The sequence below is a fragment of the Ictidomys tridecemlineatus genome, chromosome 3 (genome assembly GCF_052094955.1).
Source record: "Ictidomys tridecemlineatus isolate mIctTri1 chromosome 3, mIctTri1.hap1, whole genome shotgun sequence".
Lineage (NCBI taxonomy): Eukaryota > Metazoa > Chordata > Mammalia > Rodentia > Sciuridae > Ictidomys > Ictidomys tridecemlineatus.
Genome location: NC_135479.1, coordinates 36,858,212 through 36,882,130, shown reverse-complemented (window position 1 = coordinate 36,882,130; position 23,919 = coordinate 36,858,212). Strand labels below are relative to the sequence as shown.

At 35.5% G+C, this 23,919-nt stretch overlaps 1 protein-coding gene across 2 annotated transcripts in view; it reads left to right on the top strand.

Annotated features, from left to right (window-relative positions):
- Nucleotides 1–22,076, top strand: part of Taf15 (TATA-box binding protein associated factor 15) — a 31,004-nt gene extending 8,928 nt beyond the window's left edge. The window contains exons 3-16 of one of the 2 annotated variants that reach the window (XM_078042428.1): nucleotides 1,365–1,416; nucleotides 1,505–1,589; nucleotides 1,673–1,775; nucleotides 3,644–3,837; nucleotides 4,958–4,979; nucleotides 11,757–11,791; nucleotides 12,398–12,430; nucleotides 13,634–13,743; nucleotides 15,808–15,937; nucleotides 18,788–18,880; nucleotides 19,544–19,625; nucleotides 19,740–19,828; nucleotides 19,951–20,491; nucleotides 21,745–22,076. In XM_078042428.1, coding sequence (XP_077898554.1) covers nucleotides 1,365–1,416; nucleotides 1,505–1,589; nucleotides 1,673–1,775; nucleotides 3,644–3,837; nucleotides 4,958–4,979; nucleotides 11,757–11,791; nucleotides 12,398–12,430; nucleotides 13,634–13,743; nucleotides 15,808–15,937; nucleotides 18,788–18,880; nucleotides 19,544–19,625; nucleotides 19,740–19,828; nucleotides 19,951–20,491; nucleotides 21,745–21,784 — 1,609 coding nt within the window. In that variant the 3' untranslated portion in view covers nucleotides 21,785–22,076. Of the gene's footprint in view, nucleotides 1–1,364; nucleotides 1,417–1,504; nucleotides 1,590–1,672; nucleotides 1,776–3,643; nucleotides 3,838–4,957; nucleotides 5,079–11,756; nucleotides 11,792–12,397; nucleotides 12,431–13,633; nucleotides 13,744–15,807; nucleotides 15,938–18,787; nucleotides 18,881–19,543; nucleotides 19,626–19,739; nucleotides 19,829–19,950; nucleotides 20,492–21,744 lie in introns of both variants that reach the window. The other variant, XM_005321493.4, reaches the window with a different exon arrangement.
- The last annotated feature ends 1,843 nt before the right edge of the window (nucleotides 22,077–23,919 follow it).

The following is a 23,919-nucleotide window of genomic DNA, read 5'->3' as shown; positions in this document are numbered from 1 at the left end:
TGATTCAAATCTTTTATTTTCATAAGATAGCATTTATCTCTTAGTAGGCAACTGACAAGTGTTTATTCAGTGAAATGTATTTTTTAAAGTTAAAGGAATTCTCTTAGCATGTAATAGCTCTAAAATAATAGTATTTTTAAAAAACATTTTTCAAATGTTTTATTTTTCTTTGGATATTAGTCATGATATATACAGAAAATTTGTTTCTTACTTGCTAGATAGAGGTCACATTCTACAAAATTAAAGAAAATTCAACTCTGGGAAGGTACATTCACTCATTCAGTCAGTCAACAAATATTGAAATACTTTTCAGATTCTGCTGTGATACTGGGGATACAGTATTATTTCATTTTGTGATAGTATTCTGGAAGATGCCTCTAATTACTGAGGCATTTAAACTGGACTTTTAGTACTGCATAGGCCCTTTCTAGGAAGCTAAAGTTTTTTTTTTTTTTTCCTTAATCATTTTTTAGTTGTAGATGGACATTGTACCTTTATTTTGTTTATTTTTATGTGGTGCTGAGGATCAAACCCAGTGACTCACTAGTGCTGGACAAGCACTCAACCACTGAGCTATAACCCATCCCTAAAGATGTTTTATGTAAGGCAGATGTAGGAAGAAATCTGTTAGAATGTAACTAAATTGATTAAAGTGTTAAAAAGTTCTAATATTTCCTGCTTTAGAAATTTATTATGGATATATTACCATGCTGTTTTTGGAAATAACACATGCTGTTTTAGGAAATAACACATTCTTAAGAATTATTTATGTATTTATTCATTTAATTTTTAGTTGTAGACGGACACAATATCTTTATTTATGTGGTGCTGAGGATCAAACCCAGTGCCTCACATGTGCTAGGCAAGCACAACCCCAGCCCTCTTAAGTGTTATTTTTAAGACCATTGTGTAGCTATAAATTTCTGTATATGATTTAAATATTGGAAAAATTTGGACCTCTGCTTAAACTGAATTTAAATAAAAACTTGCCTATAGAATGAGACTTGTCAGTAACCTATCTTTTTATTTTTATTTTATTATTTATCCCAAAGCATAATTCTCTTAGAATTTTCTATAGCTCTGATGAAGTTTTGTTTTTTTGTATTTGGGGTTTTTTTTTTGGTGGGAAATTATCAAAGCAAACCTTTTGGTATTTGACATTGAAGAGGTCTGGGAATGACTTAAGTTATGTCTTGAGTCATTGGTCATCACTTTTCACTTTAGAATCTGAGACAGGCAATTGACAATTCTCAGAAAAGAAGCTTGTATTTGAGTAGAGTTGAAAATAAGGCAGGGCTTTTCATTTAAATTTTTAAATTTCTTTAAGCAAATTTCTTTTTAAGTATTACATTTTTGTTTTACAGTTACTCTTCCTATGGAAATCAAGGCAACCAAGGCTATGGACAAGCACCACAAGTAGGTTGAAAAGTAAATTGTCTTCTTTATGTTTGTTTTTTTGTCTTAAGTAGGCAATGAAACTTGAGTAAATTTACCTAAATTTCAGAGCTATTCTGGCTATGGACAAACGACTGATTCTTCATATGGACAGAACTATGGTGGTTACTCCAGTTATGGACAGAACCAATCAGGTTGGACTGGCTTGTTAAATTTGCTCTTTTAGAGATTCATAAATCGGAACCTTTACTAAGTAGTATGCCTGTCTAATCTTTAGGTTATTCACAGTCCTATGGTGGTTATGAGAATCAAAAGCCCAGCTCATATGGCCAGCAATCATATAATAACCAAGGACAACAAAACACGGAATCATCAGGAGGGTAAGAAAACAGTAATCAGATTGTTTTGGGCAGTGGAAATAAACAGCTTTCATTACCAAAATCCTAGCTTTAAATTTCTTAGTGCTTTTTTATTTCTACTTTATTTAATTATTTGTTAGTTACTTTCTGAATCAAATCCAGGACTTCTCACATGCTGGGCAAGTTCTCCACCGCTACCGCCTCAATTTTATTTTTGAGCCATTTGAATGTCCAGCTTTTCAGGGACAAAAATATTAATTAGAAAAAGTGCTAAAACTTTATAACTGTATCAGATAATCTAGAATTTGTTTTGTTAACATACATAGGTGAAATTAGCCAATGAATTGTAGGTTTTATAAAGTTTTCAAAATTTTAGCTTTGAAGGGCTTGTGCTTATTTTTATTAATAGCAACTTTTATTGATTGTTATGTTTTCTGTAATGTTTTTTCATTCCCTGATGTAATTGATCCTCCGATACCACTCTGGTATGGTGTTAGTAGTTATTCTCATTTTGTGGAGGCACAAAAAGTTTTAAGATGATTCAGCTTGTTAAGTTACACAGCTAAAAAATGAGGCAGAAACTGAGGTCTCCAGATTTTTTTTTTTTTTTTTTTGTCTTCAGTGAAGGAAGTGATTCTAAGTGAAATTCAATTAAAGCTTTAGGGAAAGAATTGTGTGTCAAATTGTCAGTCTTACAGATATGAGATATGAGTGTGCTTTCAAAAGTAAAAAAGTGCAAATTTAGGGAATAAGTATTAAGGAGAATCTTTTATGAAGGGCAAATGTTTAAAAGTATGACATAAATGCAGATTGAAGAGAAATGTTAGGTTTGGTTTGACAACCATTTTAAAGTAAAGGACTAGGAGTTGGATCACAGTTTAGTTGTGCTTTGGGTAGGGAGTTGAAGAATATAACGGCCTTTATTAGATTATTCTGATCTTCTGATGCAGAATAACAAGTGACTGTATGAGACCTTTTTTGTTCTTTTTTTTTTTTTTTTCTTTCTACTGAAGTTCAAATCTAATTAAGTGTTGGCTTTTAACATTCCCATGGTGAGAGCAGGTAATTAATAGTCATTGCTCAGACTATCCTTAGGATTTTTCCTTTTTGATGTAGGGTCCCATTGTGTTGACCCTTAAAACTCCTAGGCTCAGGCAATCCTGATTCAGCTTCTCGAATAGCTAGGACTACAGGTACTTTCTACTGCACTCAGCTTGAGTTTTGCTTTTGGAATGCCAAAAATATGAAACTGGTAGTTTTTTTTCTTTTTAAATTTATTTATTTTTATGTGGTGCTGAGGATCGAACCCAGTACCTCACACATGCAGGGCAAGTGCTCTACGCTAAGCCACAATCCCAGCCTCAGTTTTAGTCTTTTCAGACAAAATTATGACATCACAAAGCAAGTTCCTCTAACTCATCAGACTTAAAATATGAATGTTGTTTTACTGTTTTATTAAGATGATATTGTCTTTCAGTGTCATTATTATAAAAGAACTCATCACCTGTGACATGTTTGTTAAAAGAGTCAGACATATTACCATACTTTGTAGCATCCTTTTTTAAATTTAAAGAGAAATAAAAACCATAGTTATTTTATTTTACTACAGTTTCAAAGGTACACGTGGTTTTTCCTGTAATGTGGCAACTGTTTTTTGTTTTATTTTTGGTGGTACCTCTTCAGTGATAGTAAAATTGTCTTTTTTGAAGGGCATTCTGTTTGTGATAAGGTGCCTTTGTAGTTAAAAGAGTCAAATAATATCCATGAGAAAATTGTAGTAGATATAGATGAGTTCTAGCTGACTAGACCTTTTATGTCAGTCTCAGTCATCTTGCAGCAGTAAGTATAATTCTTCTATAAAATTTCTCAAATCATTGATTTCTGTTTAGCCAAGGTGGAAGAGCGCCTTCGTATGACCAGTCAGACTATGGTCAACAAGATTCATATGACCAGCAGTCAGGCTATGATCAACAGCAAGGCTCATATAACGAGCAGTCAAATTATGATCAGCAACATGATTCCTATAATCAAAACCAGCAGTCATATCATTCCCAAAGGGAAAATTATAGCCACCACACACAAGGTAAGATATATTGACCTTCTTTTCTTTTTCCCTAAGAATTATTTGTATATTTGAGTTTAGATTAAAGGATCTGTGTAGAATTTTACTTGATTCTAAAAATTTGGATTAGATTTCTCTTCCTTAAAACTAGTTGGAGACTCCCCACTGGTCTCATGTGACTTTTTTTTTTTTAAAGAGAGAGAGAGAGAGAGAATTTTAATATTTATTTTTTAGTTTTCAGCGGACACAACATCTTTCTTTGTATGTGGTGCTGAGGATCGAACCCGGGCTGCACGCATGCCAGGCGAGCGTGCTACCGCTTGAGCCACATCCCCAGCCCTCATGTGACTTTTTGATGGCTGATTTTATAAGTTTTCTTTCTTATCTCAGTGAATTCTGATCATTGACAGTGTTGCTGCTGATAGTTCTTTTGGCGAAGGCATTATACTTGATTTGGAGAAATTATTCTATATTAACCTTCTCTAACCTCATGTAAGAAGGACTAGTCATTATTTGCTCTTGTTCCATAGCTTTCTGTATATACCACTGATATTTAGGATTCTTTCCACATCATGAAAATGAATGACTAAAGGGCAAATGTCCATCTTAATTAATTTCTGTACCTTATGTGCCTAGTCATGGCTTTATCCATAGTAAATTCTCAATGAACATTTGATGGTTTTCCCTCCACTGTTGAGAATTGAACTCAGGGTCTTGTACATGGTAAGCAGGTGCTGTACCTCCCAACCCTGTTGAATAATTGAGAGTCTTGTTTATGCTTGATGTACATTTAAATGTTCTTGAGGTAAAAAGTAGTAATTTCCAAGGTTAGGAGTGTGCTGTTTATCTATGTTATTAGAATTCTGTACCTAAGGTGGTATTTTAACTCAAGCCATTCCACATTAACATTTTGCTGTCTGATTTTCTAGCAGAATGGAATTTGAACCAGGTACAATTCCCAAACACGTTTAATTTCAGATGGTTATATGATGATTTGCATTTCAGTTCTGTGTACATGTGTCTTTTCCAAAGAACATTAATAATGTGTGTTTTGAAAAACTGTTTAAGATTGTTACATGAAATTTTATCAGGAATGACAGTAGTTATTAATTTTACATGTGTTATATTTTCTGTCTTGTAGATGACCGTCGTGATGTGAGTAGGTATGGAGAAGATAATAGAGGATATGGCGGGTCACAGGGAGGAGGTAGAGGGCGTGGGGGATATGACAAGGATGGAAGAGGTCCTATGACAGGATCAAGGTAAGTATTTAGATACAGATGCCTATATTTCATTCTCTCTCTTTTTTGGTGTTTGTTGGTTTAACTCTGGTATCTAATTTAGTTTAAAGATTTCAAGGGATTATGTTATAGAGAAGAGGGTAGAAATTAATTTGTTTTTGGTCTTAAGATCTCTCATAAATTACTTTAGAATAGGCTATGTTGGCAACTTTTTTATCTGGTGTATGTTTAAAACACCAGTAGAGAAAGTCATTTATTGAGGTTGTGGTTAAACCACTGGCCTAGTTTTTTTCTGCCAGATCTAGAATATAGACTTCTTTAAAAGATGACTCTGGGAATTGAAGTATTTAATATCTAAAAAATAAAAGGTAAGTTAATTCTAGTTTAGATGTCAGAGAGAGACTATTCCTTAATCTTGAATTCCCTTGAACAGGGAAAATACAAGGGAGTGTAGAAAGGTGGGATTGGCAAGTAGGAAAGAGATTTAATGTAATTATGTTGTCCCCTTCTTAAATAAATATTGAAATAATTAGTGAAATATCACATACCATTGTGTTTTTTATTTATACTAAGCTGTGGAAAAGGAATGACTTCTTAATTTTGCTTTTCTTTTCCCCATTACTAGTATCGTCAGGTTCTGAAGTTTACTTATAACATATGTTAAGAAAGCTGGTTTCAAAATTACTTTTAAATATATCTGTAAGGTTAGCACTTCAACCCTAAAAACAAATGAAAAAGTAGTTCACCTCTGTTCTCAGGTGAGACTTAAAATAGGGTTGCAAATTTGTTTATAAAATACACAGTTCATTGGAAATTGAAATTGTCAGTGCCCGTTACTTAGTAGTGTATTAGTACTGACTCTCTTGCTCTATAGGGGCTTTCAGTTCCCTGAGGTAACATGAGAAACAAAACCAGTATTTTCGGACTGCTATTTCTTCAAGTGAGCCAGGAATTTGTTTCATTGACTTGTATTTCTCTATTTTTAGAGTACAGTGCTTTGATATTATAGAAAAAAACAAGTTCTAAACACATTTGAAAAATTTTGTGAGAGTTCATATTAAGTCTTTTGATTGGTAGTCAGTTTACAAGGTAAAACAAATACATTGTATACCTCTTCATTAGCAAAGAGAGCAGTCTGTCATCAGCATAAAAGAACAATGTTAAGTGACATAGTGTTAACTTTCTACCCGATAGCCTCCGTCCTACCTAAAACGGAATCCTAAAACAAGACAATTGTCAGATAGATTTCATTTTCCAGGGTGATGTATTTTGGATAATTGACTACCTTGGAGTGCTCTACATTTCACAGTACATCATCGGTTAATTTTCTTCATAAAGAAATTATAATTGTGGGCTGGGCCTGTGGCTCAGCATTAGCACACTTGCCTGGCATGTGTGAGGCAATGGGTTTGGGTCTTGGCACCACATATAAATAAATAAAGATCTATCAACAACTAAAAAAAAAATTAGAAAAAAAAAGAAGTTATAATTATAACCTAATAGATTATCTGTTAAACTATGACAGTGTGACTGTGATGGTGGAATTCCACTCTTTAGAAGGAAGAGGGTAAGGAACAGGTAGAAGTGTTTAATATCTAAACATATTTATAAATATGTTTTCATCTGTGAGCAAGTACTCATAAACAGTGTTGAAAGGACCTTTAATGAGTCTCCTGATAGGAATGAAGGAGTACCTGAACCAACCTAGGGGTCACATTTTTAAACAATATGACCTCCTTGGCAATACATTTCAGTATAATTTGTGACCCAGATATCAGTTCATGGACCAAGTATTTTATTTTCAAACCTTTTATTTACCCATAGAAACCCCTTCATACAAAATCTTGTGCAGAATTCCATTATATATATTCGGTCAAAATGATGCTGATCTGGTTTGGGGGTAAAGATTGGGAGAGGAAGGGGTCTGTAGTCTTGCCCCCCAACCCCAATAAATGAAATGTTCAAAAAAGCCTTATTTAGAAATCGTTATGGATGATGATTAAACTCTTTTGGGTTGGCAGATTATGTGAAAGGCTAGATAGTAAATGTTTTAGAATTTGTACACCACATGGTTTTTATTGCAGCTCCTGAGCTCTGCCCTTGGAGCATCAAAACAGCCATAAATAATGTATAAGTGCATCAACAGGGTTGTGTTCCAATAAGACTTCATTTAGAATACTAAAATTAGAAATTCATATCTTGTTTAAGATGTGCTTTTTAGCTTATTTATTGGGGGAAAGCATTTTGAATTCAAGACTTTCTTATTCTTGGGTTTGCATTTAAATACAAAAATACCCAGACATTTTTCATTAGTCTTCATCAACACTCCCATTTGTGTTTCATCTTTCTTAATAGTGTATTGAAAATTACTATCGTTTTAAGACTAACTGGCATTGGTTGTATTTATATTTAAAGAAGTAGGGGAGTAGTGTATGGGTGAGGGTTGAATATGTGGTAAAGATGGGATACTTTTAGACTTAAATTCTATGATTACTTGGCTGGAGAAAGAACTCAGACTGAAAGTCATCAGCTTTCCAAACATGGAAGAAAGATGTGAGAAGATTTAAGGGATTCTAGAAAACCTAAACTTTATCTTTGAAAAAGCAAAAATAGTTGAATTTTTTATTGTCATCCATAATTAAGCATTGACATCTTAGTGGGCTAAAATCTAAGGCTGTAAATTCTCCCTATGTTTTTAAAATTTTAACATTATGATTATTCCTTTGCAAATTGCAAGAAGTTCTTAAATAATTGTTTTTCATTATTAGTATGTCATCAAGTTAAGTTACTATTTCAGGTTTTCATAAGTCAAGCCCCAAATTTTCCAAATTTTAAGTATCTTCTACTTCTTACAAGAATGATATTTGGCTCCTTCTAAAATGTGTATATGTCGTAGTGACAGTGTAGAATAGTGCTGGCCAATACACATACCATGTGGGCCACAAATATAAGCTATATATATAGTTTAAATTTTTCTAACAGCCATATTAAAAAAGAAAACAACAGAAGCCTAGAGGTATAACTCTGTTAGAATGCTTGACTAGCATGTATTAGATTCTGGGTTCAATCCCCAGCACTGCAAAAAAAAAAAAAAAAAGTAATTAAAAAGAAAGAAAGAAAGAAAAACCCATTGGAAGTAGGTTAGATTCTTTTAATAATAGATTTTACTTACTCCAGTACTCTTGGAACTATTTCATGTAATAAGTGTAAAAATTCTTAATGAGATTGTATATATTCTTTTTTTTCATCCTAGAACTTCAAATTCCATTTTATATTTTGTATGTTTAGAAAACATCTCAATTTAGAATAGCTACATATCAGGTGTTCAACAGTTGCAGGATAATATTCTGGATATTGGATTGTATAATGTTTTGGACTGTGCAGTTATAGAATGATAGCTTCTTGACTTCCTAAAATGTTGATGAATACTGAATCTGGAAAACCCTTTTTTCCAAGCATAAATTGTATTGTAGGAAATAAAATATAAATACAGCTACTTTTAGAGTGATATTTAAATTTAGTGACTCATTTATGTTTGGAATTAATGTTGATCATTTCCTTACAATGTAAAAAATGGTATTCTGGATTTACTAGTATGTAAACTAAAGCACAACGTAGATTTTTTTAATTTAAAAAAATTTTTAGCTAAGCCTTTTCTGTCTCTGTTTTGAATTTTCTAGGAATAAAGATTTCCTGCATTGTCCATTGTCCTTTTACTTTTGGGCAGTTTTAGTCTTGAATAGATAAATGTAAGGTTTTTTTTGTTTGTTTGTTTGTTTGTTTTTTTTTTTTAATTGAAAGTTTGGATTAGATATTGTCAAAGAACCTTTTCTTTCTTGACAAGCACATGCAATTGAATCTGATGGCCTTTTCTTACTATGTAGTGCTATGACAGTGAAAGAACTCTGAGTCTACCTAGGGTAAGGTGCTAATTTTGGTTTTGAAATTGGGAGAACCTTTTCCAGATGAGTCAAAGATATTGCAACTAGTTCTCTTATTCAGGGGGTACTCAGGCAATAGAATTAAGTTTGTTTATGTCTCTGTTAAATATCTTTACTACTTCACCTTAAAATGTACTTCAAGAATTTTTTATGTGTACACATTTTCTGCTTTTTTTGGTGAAACTAAATTTGTTGTGGCAACATCTTGACTCATTGCTGAAGTATTTTCATGTCTTTGCTGTGAGGCCTTAGTAGTATGTGGAAAAAGGACTTGTAATTTGACTATGGGTTTGAAAGAAAGATTCTTAACCACAGACATACCTTGTTTTCTTTTTCCCCCAGAGGCATAGACATATTTAGGAAAGAGAGATCCCTGTAGGGTAAAGCAAGGACTATGCATTCAGGGGGAAATTCGGACCATTTCCAGAGGAAGAGACAGCCTTTTCTGTTAGTATTTAATAGTGACTACCACTTGAAGTTTTTTTACTTAATATAATAAATTTCCTTATGAGGGAATATATATTATGTAATAGAACTAATTAATATAGAATTTATTAAGTTACTTGGGGATCTTATTAAAATGCAGATTCTGGCTGGCACAATGGGCATATATATGCCTATAATTCTAGAGATGTAGGAGGCTGAGGCAGGAGGATGCCAAGTTCTAAGGCTAGCCTTGGCAACTTAAGTTGGTCTCTTAGTTTGAAGATTTGTTCTTTTTTCATGTGCTGTGATATTACCATTTTCATAGTCTTTGTTTTGAAATCTTAGGCTGTTATATTTTCAAAGGAAATGTTCTGTAAGGACTACAAAATAGTATCATATGGAGGAATAGGGAATTAGAAACTTACTCAGATGTGGTTAATTTTGTTTTCCTTTCTCAACTGCTCAAGCGTGTCCTTTTTTAAGATTGTTCAAATTTATATTGTTGGTCAGAGTGGAAATGATAGGAACTAGGGTATTTAAATATGAAATTGCATATTTCTCTTTCATTGTGGCTGTTTAAAGTTGCTACTGTTTAAATGTCAGCAGAGTAATTAAGAGGTCCCTTTTCTAGCACTTGGTGGTAAACATGATTTCTAGTTTTTCATTTTGAAAATCTCCATTATCCTGAGGACTTGAACCTCCTGACAGAAAGAAGAATGTGGGCTTAATATTTAACATAAATCTCAAAAACTCTTTTGGTTTCCTTCATTTGTTCTTTTTTTTTATGTTTTCATTTCTTAAAGATATATATGGTATTTAGGAATGTAGAGAAGGAGCTGGGCATGGTGGTGTAATCCCAGTGACTCGGAGCCTGAGGCAGGAGGATTGCAAGTTTGAGACCAGCCTCAGCAATTTAGTGATACCTTGTCTCAAAAATAAAACTTAAAAATGGGCTGGGGATGTTTTAATGGTTAAGTGTCCTGGATTCAATTCTTGTTAAAAAGAAAAGAAAAAAGTGTAGAAAAGGCTTGGGTATCATACTGAACAGTGGTTTTCAGAGACTCAGTACAGAACAGTGTATACGAATGGCCTGAGTTTAATATTATGTACATAGCCTTGAAATAGCCTTATTCTCTTGGTTAAAAAGCCTTCCTGGGAATCAAAAATCAAAAGCAACTTAAAATGCATGGTTTTTTTTTTTTTTTTTTTGCAAGGGGAAATCTTTGTTAAAAAGGGAGAAATTGTTCTTATTTAGAATGGTTTTTCTCTGGATGGTTCAGAAAAGCCACCTAGAGGTAAGGGTAGTCATTGAAGCAGAGGCTTTTTAAGCAGTGAGCCATTAGTATATTGGTTTAGCTTCTTGAGCTGTAGTAGAATAAGATTATTACTAGTAGTAAATCAGATCACCATTTGAATGCTTTGTGTATTGTTTCTGTATGAGCACAGGGATCTCAAGGATTATGTCATTTAGTCAAGAGAAGCAAGCTTTTAAGAGTTTCTTGATTAGAGAAGAGTGTTTTAGATCTCATACATAAAGCTACATGCACAAGGACCACTGATTTATCTGGCAGTGGAAATTTGCCAAATAAAGTTGTCCTATGGGCAGCTGTAATTTTTGGCTATGATGCATTCTGTCCGAAGTGTTTTGTTATGGATTTGGTACAGAACCTTTGTCAGCATGAACCTTAATAGCTAGGATGTGAAGAGATACAGTATCTTATAGTGGATATGGATTAGGAGGGTAATTTAAAGTTATGCTTTTTTAAGTCCTTATTTTACTAGATTTCTGAATGATTTAAAATTTTAAGACTATTTTCATTCAGTTTTACTTTTGTGTATATTTGTATATCACTTTTTTTTATTCATCTCATAAAACCCACAATTTGATATCACAGCAGAATCTAGTACTCAAATTTTTACCTCTCTTCTACCAGAATCTTAACCTTGCTTCGTGTTCATTTTTTTTTTAATTATTATTTACTTATTCTTCATCATTTAGAAAATAGACCTTTGGGAAGTATACCCACTCCTTCCAGCTTTAAGCTATGGTTTGAATAGTGACCTTTTGGCTTGGGGTTGGGAAGATTTAAAAATATGGGTATATAAGATATGTTGTATAACTTGAAAAGTCAGCTTGTGGAAATACATCCTTGGGAAAAAACACTTAGATGGAAGAAACATTTTGAAGTCTGTAATGGAATTTACTGGAAAGTTAGCAGTGCTACTGTTTTCCTAGGCTCTCTACTTGTGACAGTTAAGTGTAGATTGAGCCCAGGGCTCAGCACATTAGAGACTTAAGGAAGAAATCATTTCTTCAATTTTTCCTCTGCAGTGGTGGTGACCGCGGTGGCTTCAAAAATTTTGGTGGTAAGTGCTGAGTATCCCAAAATGTTTCAGTGGAAATGCTATATAAATCTAAAAGCCACCAATGTCCCGCAGACGCAGTCTAAGCCCTTTCTTACTCTGTTGAGGCTGGTGTGTGTTGTGTGCTTTTTTAAAAAAAATTATATATGTATACACATATATATATATCATAGTAAATATTAAAAAGTCAAAGCTGATTTCAGTAAGTCCAATGGGTTTCTATGCAGTGTATTTGCATGAGAGAGTCTGTGGTGACCAATGAATGAGAACTTCACTGGATTTTGACAATTTTTTTTTGTTTGTTAAATAAAGGTAGCTGACATGGTGTTCTTAAATTATTAGGGTTTTTCAATCAGCCTTCATAATCAAAGCTTAACAAGTGAAACTAGCATAATGCCAAAGTGGCAGGTGTTTAAGGAAATGTTGACATTCATCTTGATTTAAACTTTCAGTAGAACTAATTTATGTAGTTACTTTGTAAATCTGTGATGGTTGACTTTAAAGGATTTTGAAAGTATTGACTTTTCATGACTTGGTTATTATTAATGTTTTGTTTTTTATTATTTCAAATGAGTTGCCTTAAATAGCTTTTCTTTTCTTTTCCCTTAGGTCACAGGGATTATGGACCGAGACCAGATGCTGGTAAGGTTTATGGTAGTTTGTGATTTTGCAGTTAAGAAAATGTTAGTTTTCCACTTTTTGAAGGGAAAAGTGTATATTTGGAGGGATTAGTACAGAAAGAAGATTTAATTTGATAGTGTTGCCAGAACTGGGAAGCTTTATTTTTAAAGGTTAGAAAGAAAAATTCAGGGGATTGATGGGAAAGTTTGCTGGGAAATTGCTATGTTTGTACTTTCCTATGCTCTATTTTTTTTCTTTGAGGAAATATTTGAATTTTTATTGCTATAAGCATTAATTATTTAATTGTTGCAAATTAGAGTTCATAAAGGATTGGTATTGTTGGGAAATTAAAGATAGAAAAACTGTTTTAAAAAATCCTACGTTGGATTTCTTACTGGGCCTAAGAAACCTGAGGTCATACATGAGAGAATTGTCATATTATAAGGATAGGTCACTAATTTTAAATGGCTTTTTATTTTTAAATGCATTTCAAGACAACAGATTTTACTCATGGAACCTTTTGAAAGTTATGATTTAGAGGTTAAAAATCTACTTAATCCAAAAATTTTTAATATATATTGAAATCAGAACTTTTGTTTTTATTAAGATGCCAAAGTATTCTATATGGATGGCAATTTCTGAATTATCCCTTGATGGACTGAATTTTTGTACATCTTTCTTACTTTGTTGTACTAATCCAAAAGTGTGCGTGTAAGGTAAGGTGTGTGTACAAGGTGCCTCTACCCTCTGATGTATACAAGGCTTATTGCAGTGAAGGGGAAACCAGCAATTCTGCTTGTCTTGGAAGTCCAAAATATCAGATTTGGGGGAATTTTGTATTAGTGAGTCTTAAAAGAATTGATTTGTCATAAAGAATTAAAGTATTTCAGAGAAAGGAATGTTAATTTCAAAATAACTCTTTATCTCTTCATGAGCTTTAGTCCTATATCTGAATCTAAGGAGTGAGATATTTTAGGATCTCCCTTAATTGGTCTATAAGTATCTCATAGAGTGTTGTCATAATGGACTTTACTTGAAGTTTGGTTATAAGAATTGATCTACCATATAATTGTTGCATGTTTATGTAAGATTGTTACATTGTTCTTTTCATTTTGGTCATAGAAACAGTTGAACATCAAACAATAAATTATTGTTCTTGATTACTAAACAGGATGTAATAACACCAAGGAATATGTAAAATTAACGATAATCTTTTCCCCCTAGATTCAGAGTCTGATAATTCAGATAACAACACAATCTTTGTGCAAGGACTTGGGGAGGGTGTGTCTACTGATCAAGTGGGAGAGTTCTTTAAGCAAATAGGTATCATCAAGGTGAGTAAAAAGTATGGCTTATGTTGAAAATGTCATACTTACTATTATATCTTGGTTAATATATATAAATTATATAGTAAGCCTGTATACTTCAGTAAGGTTTATCTCTTAAAATCTTCTATTGGACATGCTCACTCATGTCTATAGGCCTTTGATAAAGTTATGAAGATTTTATTCCTTGCTTGTATCTATCTTTATATAGCCTATCTGTGCTCTGGCTGTTGGGCTTTTTGGGGGTAGAGGGTACCAGGGATTGAACTCAGGGGCACTTGGCCACTGAGCCACATCCCTAGCCCTATTTTATATTTTATTTAGTGACAAGGTCTCACTAAGTTGCTCACCATCTTGCTTTTTTTTTTTTTAAAGAGAGAGAATTTTTTAATATTTATTTTTTAGCTTTCGGCAGACACAACATCTTTGTATGTGGTGCTGAGGATCGAACCGGGGCCGCACGCATGCCAGGCGAGCGTGCTACTGCTTGAGCCACATCCCCAGCCCCACCACCTTGCTTTTGCTGAGGCTGGCTTTGAATTTGCAATCCTCTTGCCTCTGCCTCCTGAACCACTGGGCTTATAGGCATGCGTCATTGCACCAGGCACTTGTGCTTTAGCTCTAATCCTAGAACTCTAAAAATAGTTTCTGCCTAACTTCTTCTCAGTGAGAAGCACAGGGGATTGTGAAGACTTTTTTTTTTTTTTTTTTTTTTTGTAGATGTAGGTGAACAGAATGCCTCTTTATTTTATTTATTTTTATGTGGTGCTAAGGATTGAACCCAGTGCCTCACATAACCCAGGCAAGTACTCTGCCACTGAGCTACAGCCCCAGTCCAGTGAAAACATTTTTATAGATTCTGAAATGCCAGTATATGCAAACTCAAGTTATTTTTTTTTAAATGAAGAGGTTTTAAAAATATTTATTCTTTAGTTGTAGGTGGACATAGTATCTTTATTTCTTTTTTTTTTTTTTTTTAAGAGTGAGAGAGTGAGAGAGAGAGAGAGAATTTTTAACATTTATTTTTTAGTTCTTGGCGGACACAACATCTTTGTTGGTATGTGGTGCTGAGGATCGAACCCGGGCCGCAAGCATGCCAGGCGAGCGCGCTACTGCTTGAGCCACATCCCCAGCCCCATAGTATCTTTATTTCATTTTTATGTGGTGCTGAGGTTTGAACCCAGTACCTCACATGTGCTAGGCAAACACTCTACCACTGAGCCATAACCTCAGCCCTTCAAGTTGTTATTAACAACTTTTTGGTATTTAATGTCTGTACTGCATAGTATCCCAATATATAATATGTTACTTTGTAATTATTTATTGTTTATTTAATTGTCTTATCTATTCTTTCATGCAAGTTTCGTCTCTTTAACTAGAAAGCCTTTAGAGCAGTGTTAAATAAATATTAGCACTTGATTGAAATTAGTTTGCATTTGTTTGAAATCAAATTGTAGTTGTTCTTGCTTGTTTTGGTGTCTGGAATTACTCCTTTTGTCCTTGGGGGTTATAATATTTTAAGAAATTATTTACACATGAAATATTTAAGAGGTTCACACAGTTTTGACAAAGTAAAGCTTCTTGTCTTCTACTCCCATTCCAGCCAAATCCCATTATATTCCTTGGTGGTAGCCTATTGATTTGTTTGGTAAACATTCTTCCTGACTTGTAAATATTTTACAAGGTGTATTGTTTGCAATGAAGCATTATCTACATTTAATTTTTGTGGGTTTAAGTAAATTATACATAGATAAACTGTAACTGTGTGTATGTGAGAGAGAGAGAGAGAGAGAAAATGTATGGTATTGGGGGTTGAGCCCAGGGTCTCAGAAAGCAAGTGCTTTACTACTAAGTGACATCCCCAGCCTTTATAACATTATTATTACTTGGTTTTCACTTAATGTAACTTGGATAGTTTTCTTGTCCAAATGTAACTTCATTTTTATATTAGATGTATAGTACTTTGTAGTATGGATGTATGGGGATTCATTTTAAAAATTAAATCTTTAAATATCTAAATAGTACTTGATTAATTATTCTTGAAATGCTGACACTAGCTTATTTTTCCCTCAGACAAACAAGAAGACTGGAAAGCCAATGATAAATCTTTATACAGACAAAGACACAGGAAAACCAAAAGGGGAGGCAACAGTGTCGTTTGATGATCCTCCTTCAGCTAAGGCAGCTATTGACTGGTTTGATGGTATGCCTCATTCATATAGTTATGTGTATGTTTTTTAGTCTGAAAGTCAAAATATGTACTGGGAGAAAGTGGTTATATTCCTTCTTTTTAGAGATATTAAGCATTTAGGCCAGCCATGTTAGTTGGTACATGCCTGTGATCCCAGACACTGGGAAGGTTGAGACAGGAGGATCTTGAGTTCAAGGCCAGCCTGGGCACCTTAGTGAGACTGCCTCAAAGTAAATATGGCTGCCCGTTATGGTGGTGCACTCACATAAACCCAGTAACTTAGGAGGCCGAGATAAGGAAAATGGGAAGTCCAAGGCCAGCTTTTGCAACTTAGTGAGACCCTGTCTCAAAATAAAAAGTGAAAATAAATGGGATGTACCTCAGTGGTAAAGTAACTCTGGGTTCAGTCCCCAATACTGGAAGAAGCCAGAGTGTGTATATAACTTTAGGATTGAGATGAGCTTTATCTCTGTCTGTAGTTTTTATTTCTACTATCATGCCTTACACATGAAGCCTAATCCTAACCCTTAGTATAAGTATAGAGAGTTGGCCTGGTTGATGCTGTAGTCTTTTAAAATTCAGGTCGATTCTCTTCAAATATGAAATTAATGCATACTTTGAAGAAATAGTAAGACTTTTCCCCCACTGAAGAGAAGAAAAGCAGAGAAAATGAGTAAAATATCCATAATCTCCATACAGAGATAGTACTGATAACATGAATTTTCTTTCCAGTCTTTTAACATAAAAAAGAAGTTTATCATGATATTCCACATGATTTTGTTTCATACTTTTTCTGAACCCTGCTGCAGTCTGGCTGAGCACAATTCAGGAGCCACTTGTCAAAAGAAACGAACTTTATTTTTAGAACGCACACACCACACCACACAGCTCCTCAGGAAAAACCCTCAGAGCCCAACTGCCACCACCGGCTTCCCACAAGCCTCTCAACCTCCCTTACTCCTCCTGCTCTTGAGGCCGATTGGCTGAGTAGTGTGGGCGGAGCCAAAAAAAAGTCCCCCAATGAGCAGCTCCGTGGTCTGAAAGGGCGGGGAAACAGCCCAATGAGCATCACCGCAGAGGAGCCAATCATAGGCTGGCAGCTGGAAGTTTGCTGGGGCCCCTTGGCTGTGGCTCTCAACAGTACCCTATCTTAATAAAAACTAACATTTGGGCTGGGGATGTGGCTCAGGTGGTGGCGTGCTTGACTGGCATGCGTGCGGCCTGGGTTTGGTCCTCAGCACTACATATAAATGAGGGTGTTGTGTCCGCTGAAAACTAAAAAATAAATATTAAAAAAAATTCTCTCTCTCAAAAAAAAAAAAAAAACAAAAACGTTTACTGCATATTTATAAGATGGGCACTTTTTTTTTTTTTGTCCTGAGGATTGAATCCCAGGCCTTGCTCATGATAGGCAAGTGCTCTACTACTTACGTAGACTCCCAGAGCTAGACACAATTCTAAGAGCTTTATATGCATTAACTCAGTTTAACCTAATGAGACATACACCCTACTCCCATTTCACAGATGATGAAATTAAGGCACAGAGAACCTGAGTAATTTCTAAGGTCACAGAGTTAGTGACAACATCAGGATTCAAACTTAAACAGATTGACTTCACTGTCTCCAAAGTACTTAACCATACTAGATTGACAGGTACTTGAGGTCCTTTCTACTTATGAGATTTTTGTACTTGTATCTTCCAGAACCCAGCTGTATTTCTTTACTTCTTCCTGTCTGTGTCTCTATTTTTTTAAACCAAGTCTTTGAGCCCAAGGGCACTTAACCACTGAGCCCCATCCCTAGCCCTTTTTTGTATTTTATTTAGAGACAGGATCTTGCTGAGTTGCTTTGGGCCTTGCTAAATTGCTGAGGCTGGCTTTGAATTCATGATCCTCCTGCCTCACCCTCCCAAGCCACTGGGATTACAGGTGTGCACCATTGTGCCCAGCTAAACCAAGTCATCTTATGGCTTTTAGAAGACTGATATATGATTTGCTGCTTATGTCAAAGTACTTGTCATAACACCTGACTTCATGAGAAGTTGCCAGCTATAAAAACTACAGCTTTGGTCAGGAAACCACAGCCTCTAGATTTATAACCATTTTATGAATCATTGAGTACTTTTCTGGTTCTCTTGTTTAATGTAAAGTAAAAAGATAATTCTTATCCCTAAGACACCAGGGCATCAGAATATGTATATATATATATATATATGCATGTATATAAGTAATTGCACATATACATGTGCAAATGGTGGAAGACAATTTCAAACTGTACTAAGTGCATTTGGTGAAAAATTAGTTTCTTGACTTTGGCAGCTTCCTCTCCCTTGATCTGATTCCTACCTCCCTGCCAAAAAAAGGTAAACACAGTGGGCAGTGCATATATGTGAATATGTGGATTCATGTGCACGTGTATTCACTCCCTTCATGAAACAAATTGTGGCATAGTTCACATACTGTTCTATGGTTGGTTCTTCGTGTAAAAATAATAAGAAGTGACTGTCTCACATCAGCTCTGTTCATTAGATTTTGTCATGCCTTAGCAGTTACTTTGACTTTTTGGAACTCGACCATGTTTAAAATTTCTGTGAGGGCATGTCAGTTATTCCTCTGAAACTAAAAATTTCTAAAATAGTTTTATTTTTTATTTACTTACTTTTGAAATAATTTTTAGTTGTAGATGGACATAATACTTTTATTTATTTAATTTTCATGTGGTGCTGAGGATTGAACCCAGTGCCTCACACGTGCTAGGCAAGCACTCTACCACTGAGCCACAATCCTAGCCTCTAGTTTTATGTTTTTGTTCGGAGGTGGAGATGTGGATCAGTGTTTCTTCAAAACCATTCTTTTTTCATAGGAAAGGAATTCCATGGCAACATCATTAAAGTGTCTTTTGCCACCAGAAGACCTGAATTTATGAGAGGAGGTGGAAGTGGAGGTGGGCGGCGAGGTAAGATATTTGATGCTCATAGGTCTGAATAGTATATACAGAGTTTGAATTTGAGTCCATGTTCTGTCCCTGCTTGCATGAACTTGCTGCTATTCCTTTCTCTCCCTAGGTCTTTTTCCTTTTATCTTAAAATAAGGTTGGATACTGAATAGGGTATTAGGTAAATAAAGTATCATAATAGCTAAGAAAGTAGTGGAGAAGGTTGTAGAAATTCCTGTGGAAAGTTGCATAGAAGTTTGTTTTTCACCTGGAAATCAGAAACAATTGTTTAAATGACATCTACATAGGTAATTTATCTGAGTTTTTATGCTCCCTGACATGGCTTCTTTATTTGGTCCATTTCCTTTAATTTGGCATTTTCTCACTTAGTGTTTATCACTGAGATTCTCTAACCAAGTACAATATCATAGGAAGTGGACATTGAGTTTTTTTTTGTGTGTGTGCATTATTTATACTATGATTTGTGCCTGGGGTCTGTTATATTTTCTGCATTTCTAATTAAGACTTCAAATCAGAGATTTATAAAACCCTACTGTAAGGGTTGATTTTTGAGGGTAACTGCTCAGGAAATAATGGACACTTATTTATTTTTTCTGGTGCTTTTCCTCTGTGTTGTTAATGTCTGCTACTGACTTTCCTCCTGTATCTACCTATTTTCCCCAGGCCGAGGCGGATATAGAGGCCGTGGAGGCTTTCAGGGAAGAGGTGGTGACCCCAAAAATGGAGATTGGGTTTGTCCTAATCCGTAAGTATTTAATTTACTTTGGTGGGATTAGTGATTGAGTCTGGGGTTGGAGGATGCAAGAAACAGTTCTGAATCTATTGGAAACTATCTAGGAGCATTTTATTCATTTCTCAGGTCATGTGGAAATATGAACTTTGCTCGAAGGAATTCTTGTAATCAGTGCAATGAACCCAGACCAGAGGATTCTCGTCCCTCAGGAGGAGGTATGTTTGTCCTTTGCATCAGCCCTTTAATAGCTCCTACCTGGTGCTTGTCTTCTGGCTAGCATCTAGGGAAGCTCTGCATTATTCTTCTGCCCTCATTGGTTCACATTTTTGTCTTACAGATTTCCGGGGGAGAGGCTATGGTGGAGAGAGAGGCTACAGAGGTCGTGGGGGCAGAGGTGGAGACCGAGGCGGCTATGGTGGAGACAGAAGTGGGGGTGGCTATGGTGGAGACAGAAGTGGTGGCAGTGGATATGGTGGAGATAGAAGTGGGGGTGGCTATGGTGGAGACAGAAGTGGGGGTGGTTATGGTGGGGACAGAGGAGGTGGCTATGGTGGAGACCGAGGAGGTAGCTACGGTGGAGACCGAGGAGGAGGCTACGGTGGAGACCGAGGAGGCTACGGTGGAGACCGAGGTGGCTACGGAGGAGACCGAGGTGGCTATGGAGGAGACCGAGGTGGCTACGGAGGAGACCGAAGTCGGGGGGGCTATGGAGGAGAACGTGGTGGTGGTGGTGGAGGCTATGGTGGAGACCGAAGTGGAGGCTACGGAGGAGACAGGAGTGGTGGGGGCTATGGAGGAGACCGAGGAGGGGGATATGGAGGAGACCGAGGTGGCTATGGAGGAGACCGAGGTGGATATGGAGGCAAAATGGGAGGAAGGTGAGTTTTAGAATGTACTGTGAAATTTTTACTTCATTGCTCCTAGATTTTAGGATTTGAGCCCATTTTATCGCATTTTTTTCATTTATCTAACTTGGAAATTTTTACATTGGTAGCGCTCTCAGGATGGAGAAGATCCATTTAGTTCCTGCTTCAGCAATTTCTAAAATTGGTTTTCAAAATTCTTACTGATAAACTTTTATATTTGTGTGTGCACATAAATGTATGATATTTTTTTCTCATTGCTAAAGATAATTGAGATTGAGAGATAACTTAAACTGTTTATCAATCAAGGGTTCTTAGTCTAAGTGAGGGGAAAGCACATCTTTCATAGGTTTGTTCTTTTCCAGTCATGTGGAGTACCCCAGAATTATTTCTTCACAGATTCTTATACCTGTTCCAGACGAAAACCACTGATAGTGGGGGAGTTGTGCATATAAATGGTGTGGAGTCAGAAAAAAATCAAAGAGCCAATGATGTAAAATAATGTCAGTTATTGTACTAAGGATTTATATGCCAAAGACAGTATAGGGTAGTGAGAGTAAGAATAGCATTTGGAGAAGAGCATGGTGTTGGGAGACAGATCCTCTTGAGTTCTGTTTCCAGCACTTACTATCTGTGTGACCTTAGGCAAGTTATTGGACCTTTTGTACATCAGTAGTTTCATCTCTACAGTGAGCTAATAATGCTCCTTTGTGTAGTTGTATTAGATTATAACAGCTGCTGGTCCATTAGAAAGTACCTACAAATGTTGGCTCTTAGTAATTACTAATAGCCTAATTATCACCTGTTAAATTCTGTACAGTGTCTTATTACTTCAGTTATAGTCCTTTTGTTAATTTCCTGAGATAGATGTACCACCCATTTTACAGTAAGAGACATATAGTAACTTTTCCAAAGTCATGTAATAAAATTCTTTTCCAGAATTTACACATGAACATGTTTGCTTATTCCACTATGCCACTTCTGTTTGGAGACTGGAACCAGCACAGTCTTTGATTTGAAATATTAAAATGGTTTGGAGTCTTTATTCTTGGTGGAAAACAGTTAAAGAGAGTGATAACAGAGCTTTTAGGAACTTTCTGACTCAAAGCTGATAAATTAGACATTCATTAAGTATCTTCTAGTAGTATAGAAATAGGTATGTTGTCATCACTACAGAAATTGTCTAGGCAATGCCAATCACTAATATTATGCTGAAGAAGTATCTTGGTAGAAAATTAGAATTTAGTGTCTCTATTTTTCATTCCTAGAAACGACTACAGAAATGATCAGCGCAACCGACCGTACTGAGGACTGTTTTGAATGTTTCTTTGTCTCTGACATGATTCATAATGAAATTGCCAGAGTTTTGCCTGCTGCTTTCCTCGTGGCCTCTTGGGTAGTGAAATTAAGTGACATTTGGATTTTTATTTGGGTGGGAGGGCTGGGGCAGTTTTTTTCTTTTAGAAATGTCCATTGAAAATTCCTTTTTTAGTTTTCCATTCTTCTTCTTCCCAACCCTTGAAGCTAAGTGCATTGTAAAATATTGCCAAAATGGAAAGTGTTTTGTAATACTGCAATAAAGGCTGCTTGTTTTTGTGGACTTTTGTACATAAATGCATTGTTCTGTTACACTAAGGACTAATTGACAGCACTAACTATAACCCTAAAGAATTAGGAAATGAATTTTACTCCAGTAAATTAAAATTTTACTTTCAATAATATTTATTGATCTCTTACTCTATTTAGAATAGTAGATCCCAAGAATAATTACAAGTCAGAATCACCAGAGGAATTTGTTAAAATCACAGATTCCAACTTAATGAGGTGTGAGGAATTAGTACTGGGAATATTTATTTAGATCAACTTTTGATTTTGATATGGTTCTGTTACACCATTTTACAATGAGAACCATTTACTTTGGATAGTGTTCTAAATGCTAGGAATCTGGAATTCTGAAGGGTAAGCAGGAAGAGTAATAAGAGTTCAGCAAGCTAAATAGACATTGTATGTGTATTTTATTTGTTGTTTATTAGAAAACTATTTATTCTACCTTAAATACGGATAAGGCACTGGATCACATGCTGGATACATTGCTGCTCAAGTAAATAGCATAGTTTAATAAACGATCCAGTGTGTTCAAGGCTCATTGAAAGTATGCTCAATCCACTAATGGAGCAGGAAAGGCTTTTTTTTTTTTTTTTTAAGTTGTAGACAGAATACCTTTATTTTATTTGTTTTTTCTTGGTGCTGAGGATTGAACCCAGTGCCTCACATGCAAGCCAAGCACTCTTACCAACTGAGCTACAACCCCAGCCCAGGAAAGGCACTTTGAGTAAAAGTGGAGATCAGGGCTGGGGATGTGACTCAAGCCGTAGCTCGCCTGGCTTGCGCGGGGCGCTGGGTTCAATCCTCAGCACCACATAAAGATATTGTGTCCACTGAAAACTTAAAAAAAAAAAAAAAGTGGAGAGCAGTATAGTGTGACTGGAAGGAAGAGTTTAAAGGTGGACATGGAAAAAGACTGGAGAGGTAGACAAGCTCTAATGAAAAGGTTCTTGCGTTACATTTTTCACCTGGCTCCAAACTGGGAGTTATTAGAAGATTAAAGATGGAAGTGGCTGATCTGATTTGAGAGGGAGGTATCAGCTGAAATGATTATTCATGTTGCCTTATGAAAAGGCTGACTGGAGACAGAACAGTCGAGAGATCATATTGGCCTGAGTTCAGATAGTGATGAAGGGGAAGGAGATAATAGATTTTAATTTTTTTTTTTTTTAGAGAATTTTAATATTTATTTATTTTTTCTTAGTTCTCGGCAGACACAACGTCTTTGTATGTGGTGCTGGGGATCGAACCCGGGCCGCACGCATGCCAGGCGAGCGCGCTACTGCTTAAGCCACATCCCCAGCCCCGAGATAATAGATTTTAGAAGTGAAGAGGGAAACCTGATGAAATGTAGCTGGTTATCAGTAAGATTGGGGAAAGGAGTGAAGCTTCTGGCATGGATAGATGTGCTTTTCATTGAAGTAGGAAACAGTTTTCAGGGCAAGATGGGAATTAACTCAATTTTAGGTATGTTAAGTTTGGGACAATTGTGAAGCTTCTAAGTACAGACACTCACTAGGGACCTCGATGTCTAAATCTGCAACTCAGAAAATGGCTTTGAACGCCATGCTCCCCTGATTTTCCACCTTACTGACCTGTTTGTTTTGGTAGCTCCTCATTTTGACCTTTGTGTATTAAAAGTTTCTTAAGGTTTATTCTAAGTACCTTTCTCTATTCTACTTATACTCACTTTTACCCTAGGCAAGTTTATCCAGGCTGTGGTTTTATAAACTATCTAATGATAAATTTATGTCTCTAGTCCTGACCTTAAATCTCCCCTCTCCTAGTTGCTTTCTTGACCTTTCTACTTGGATATAAAATAGGTACTTAAAACTTAA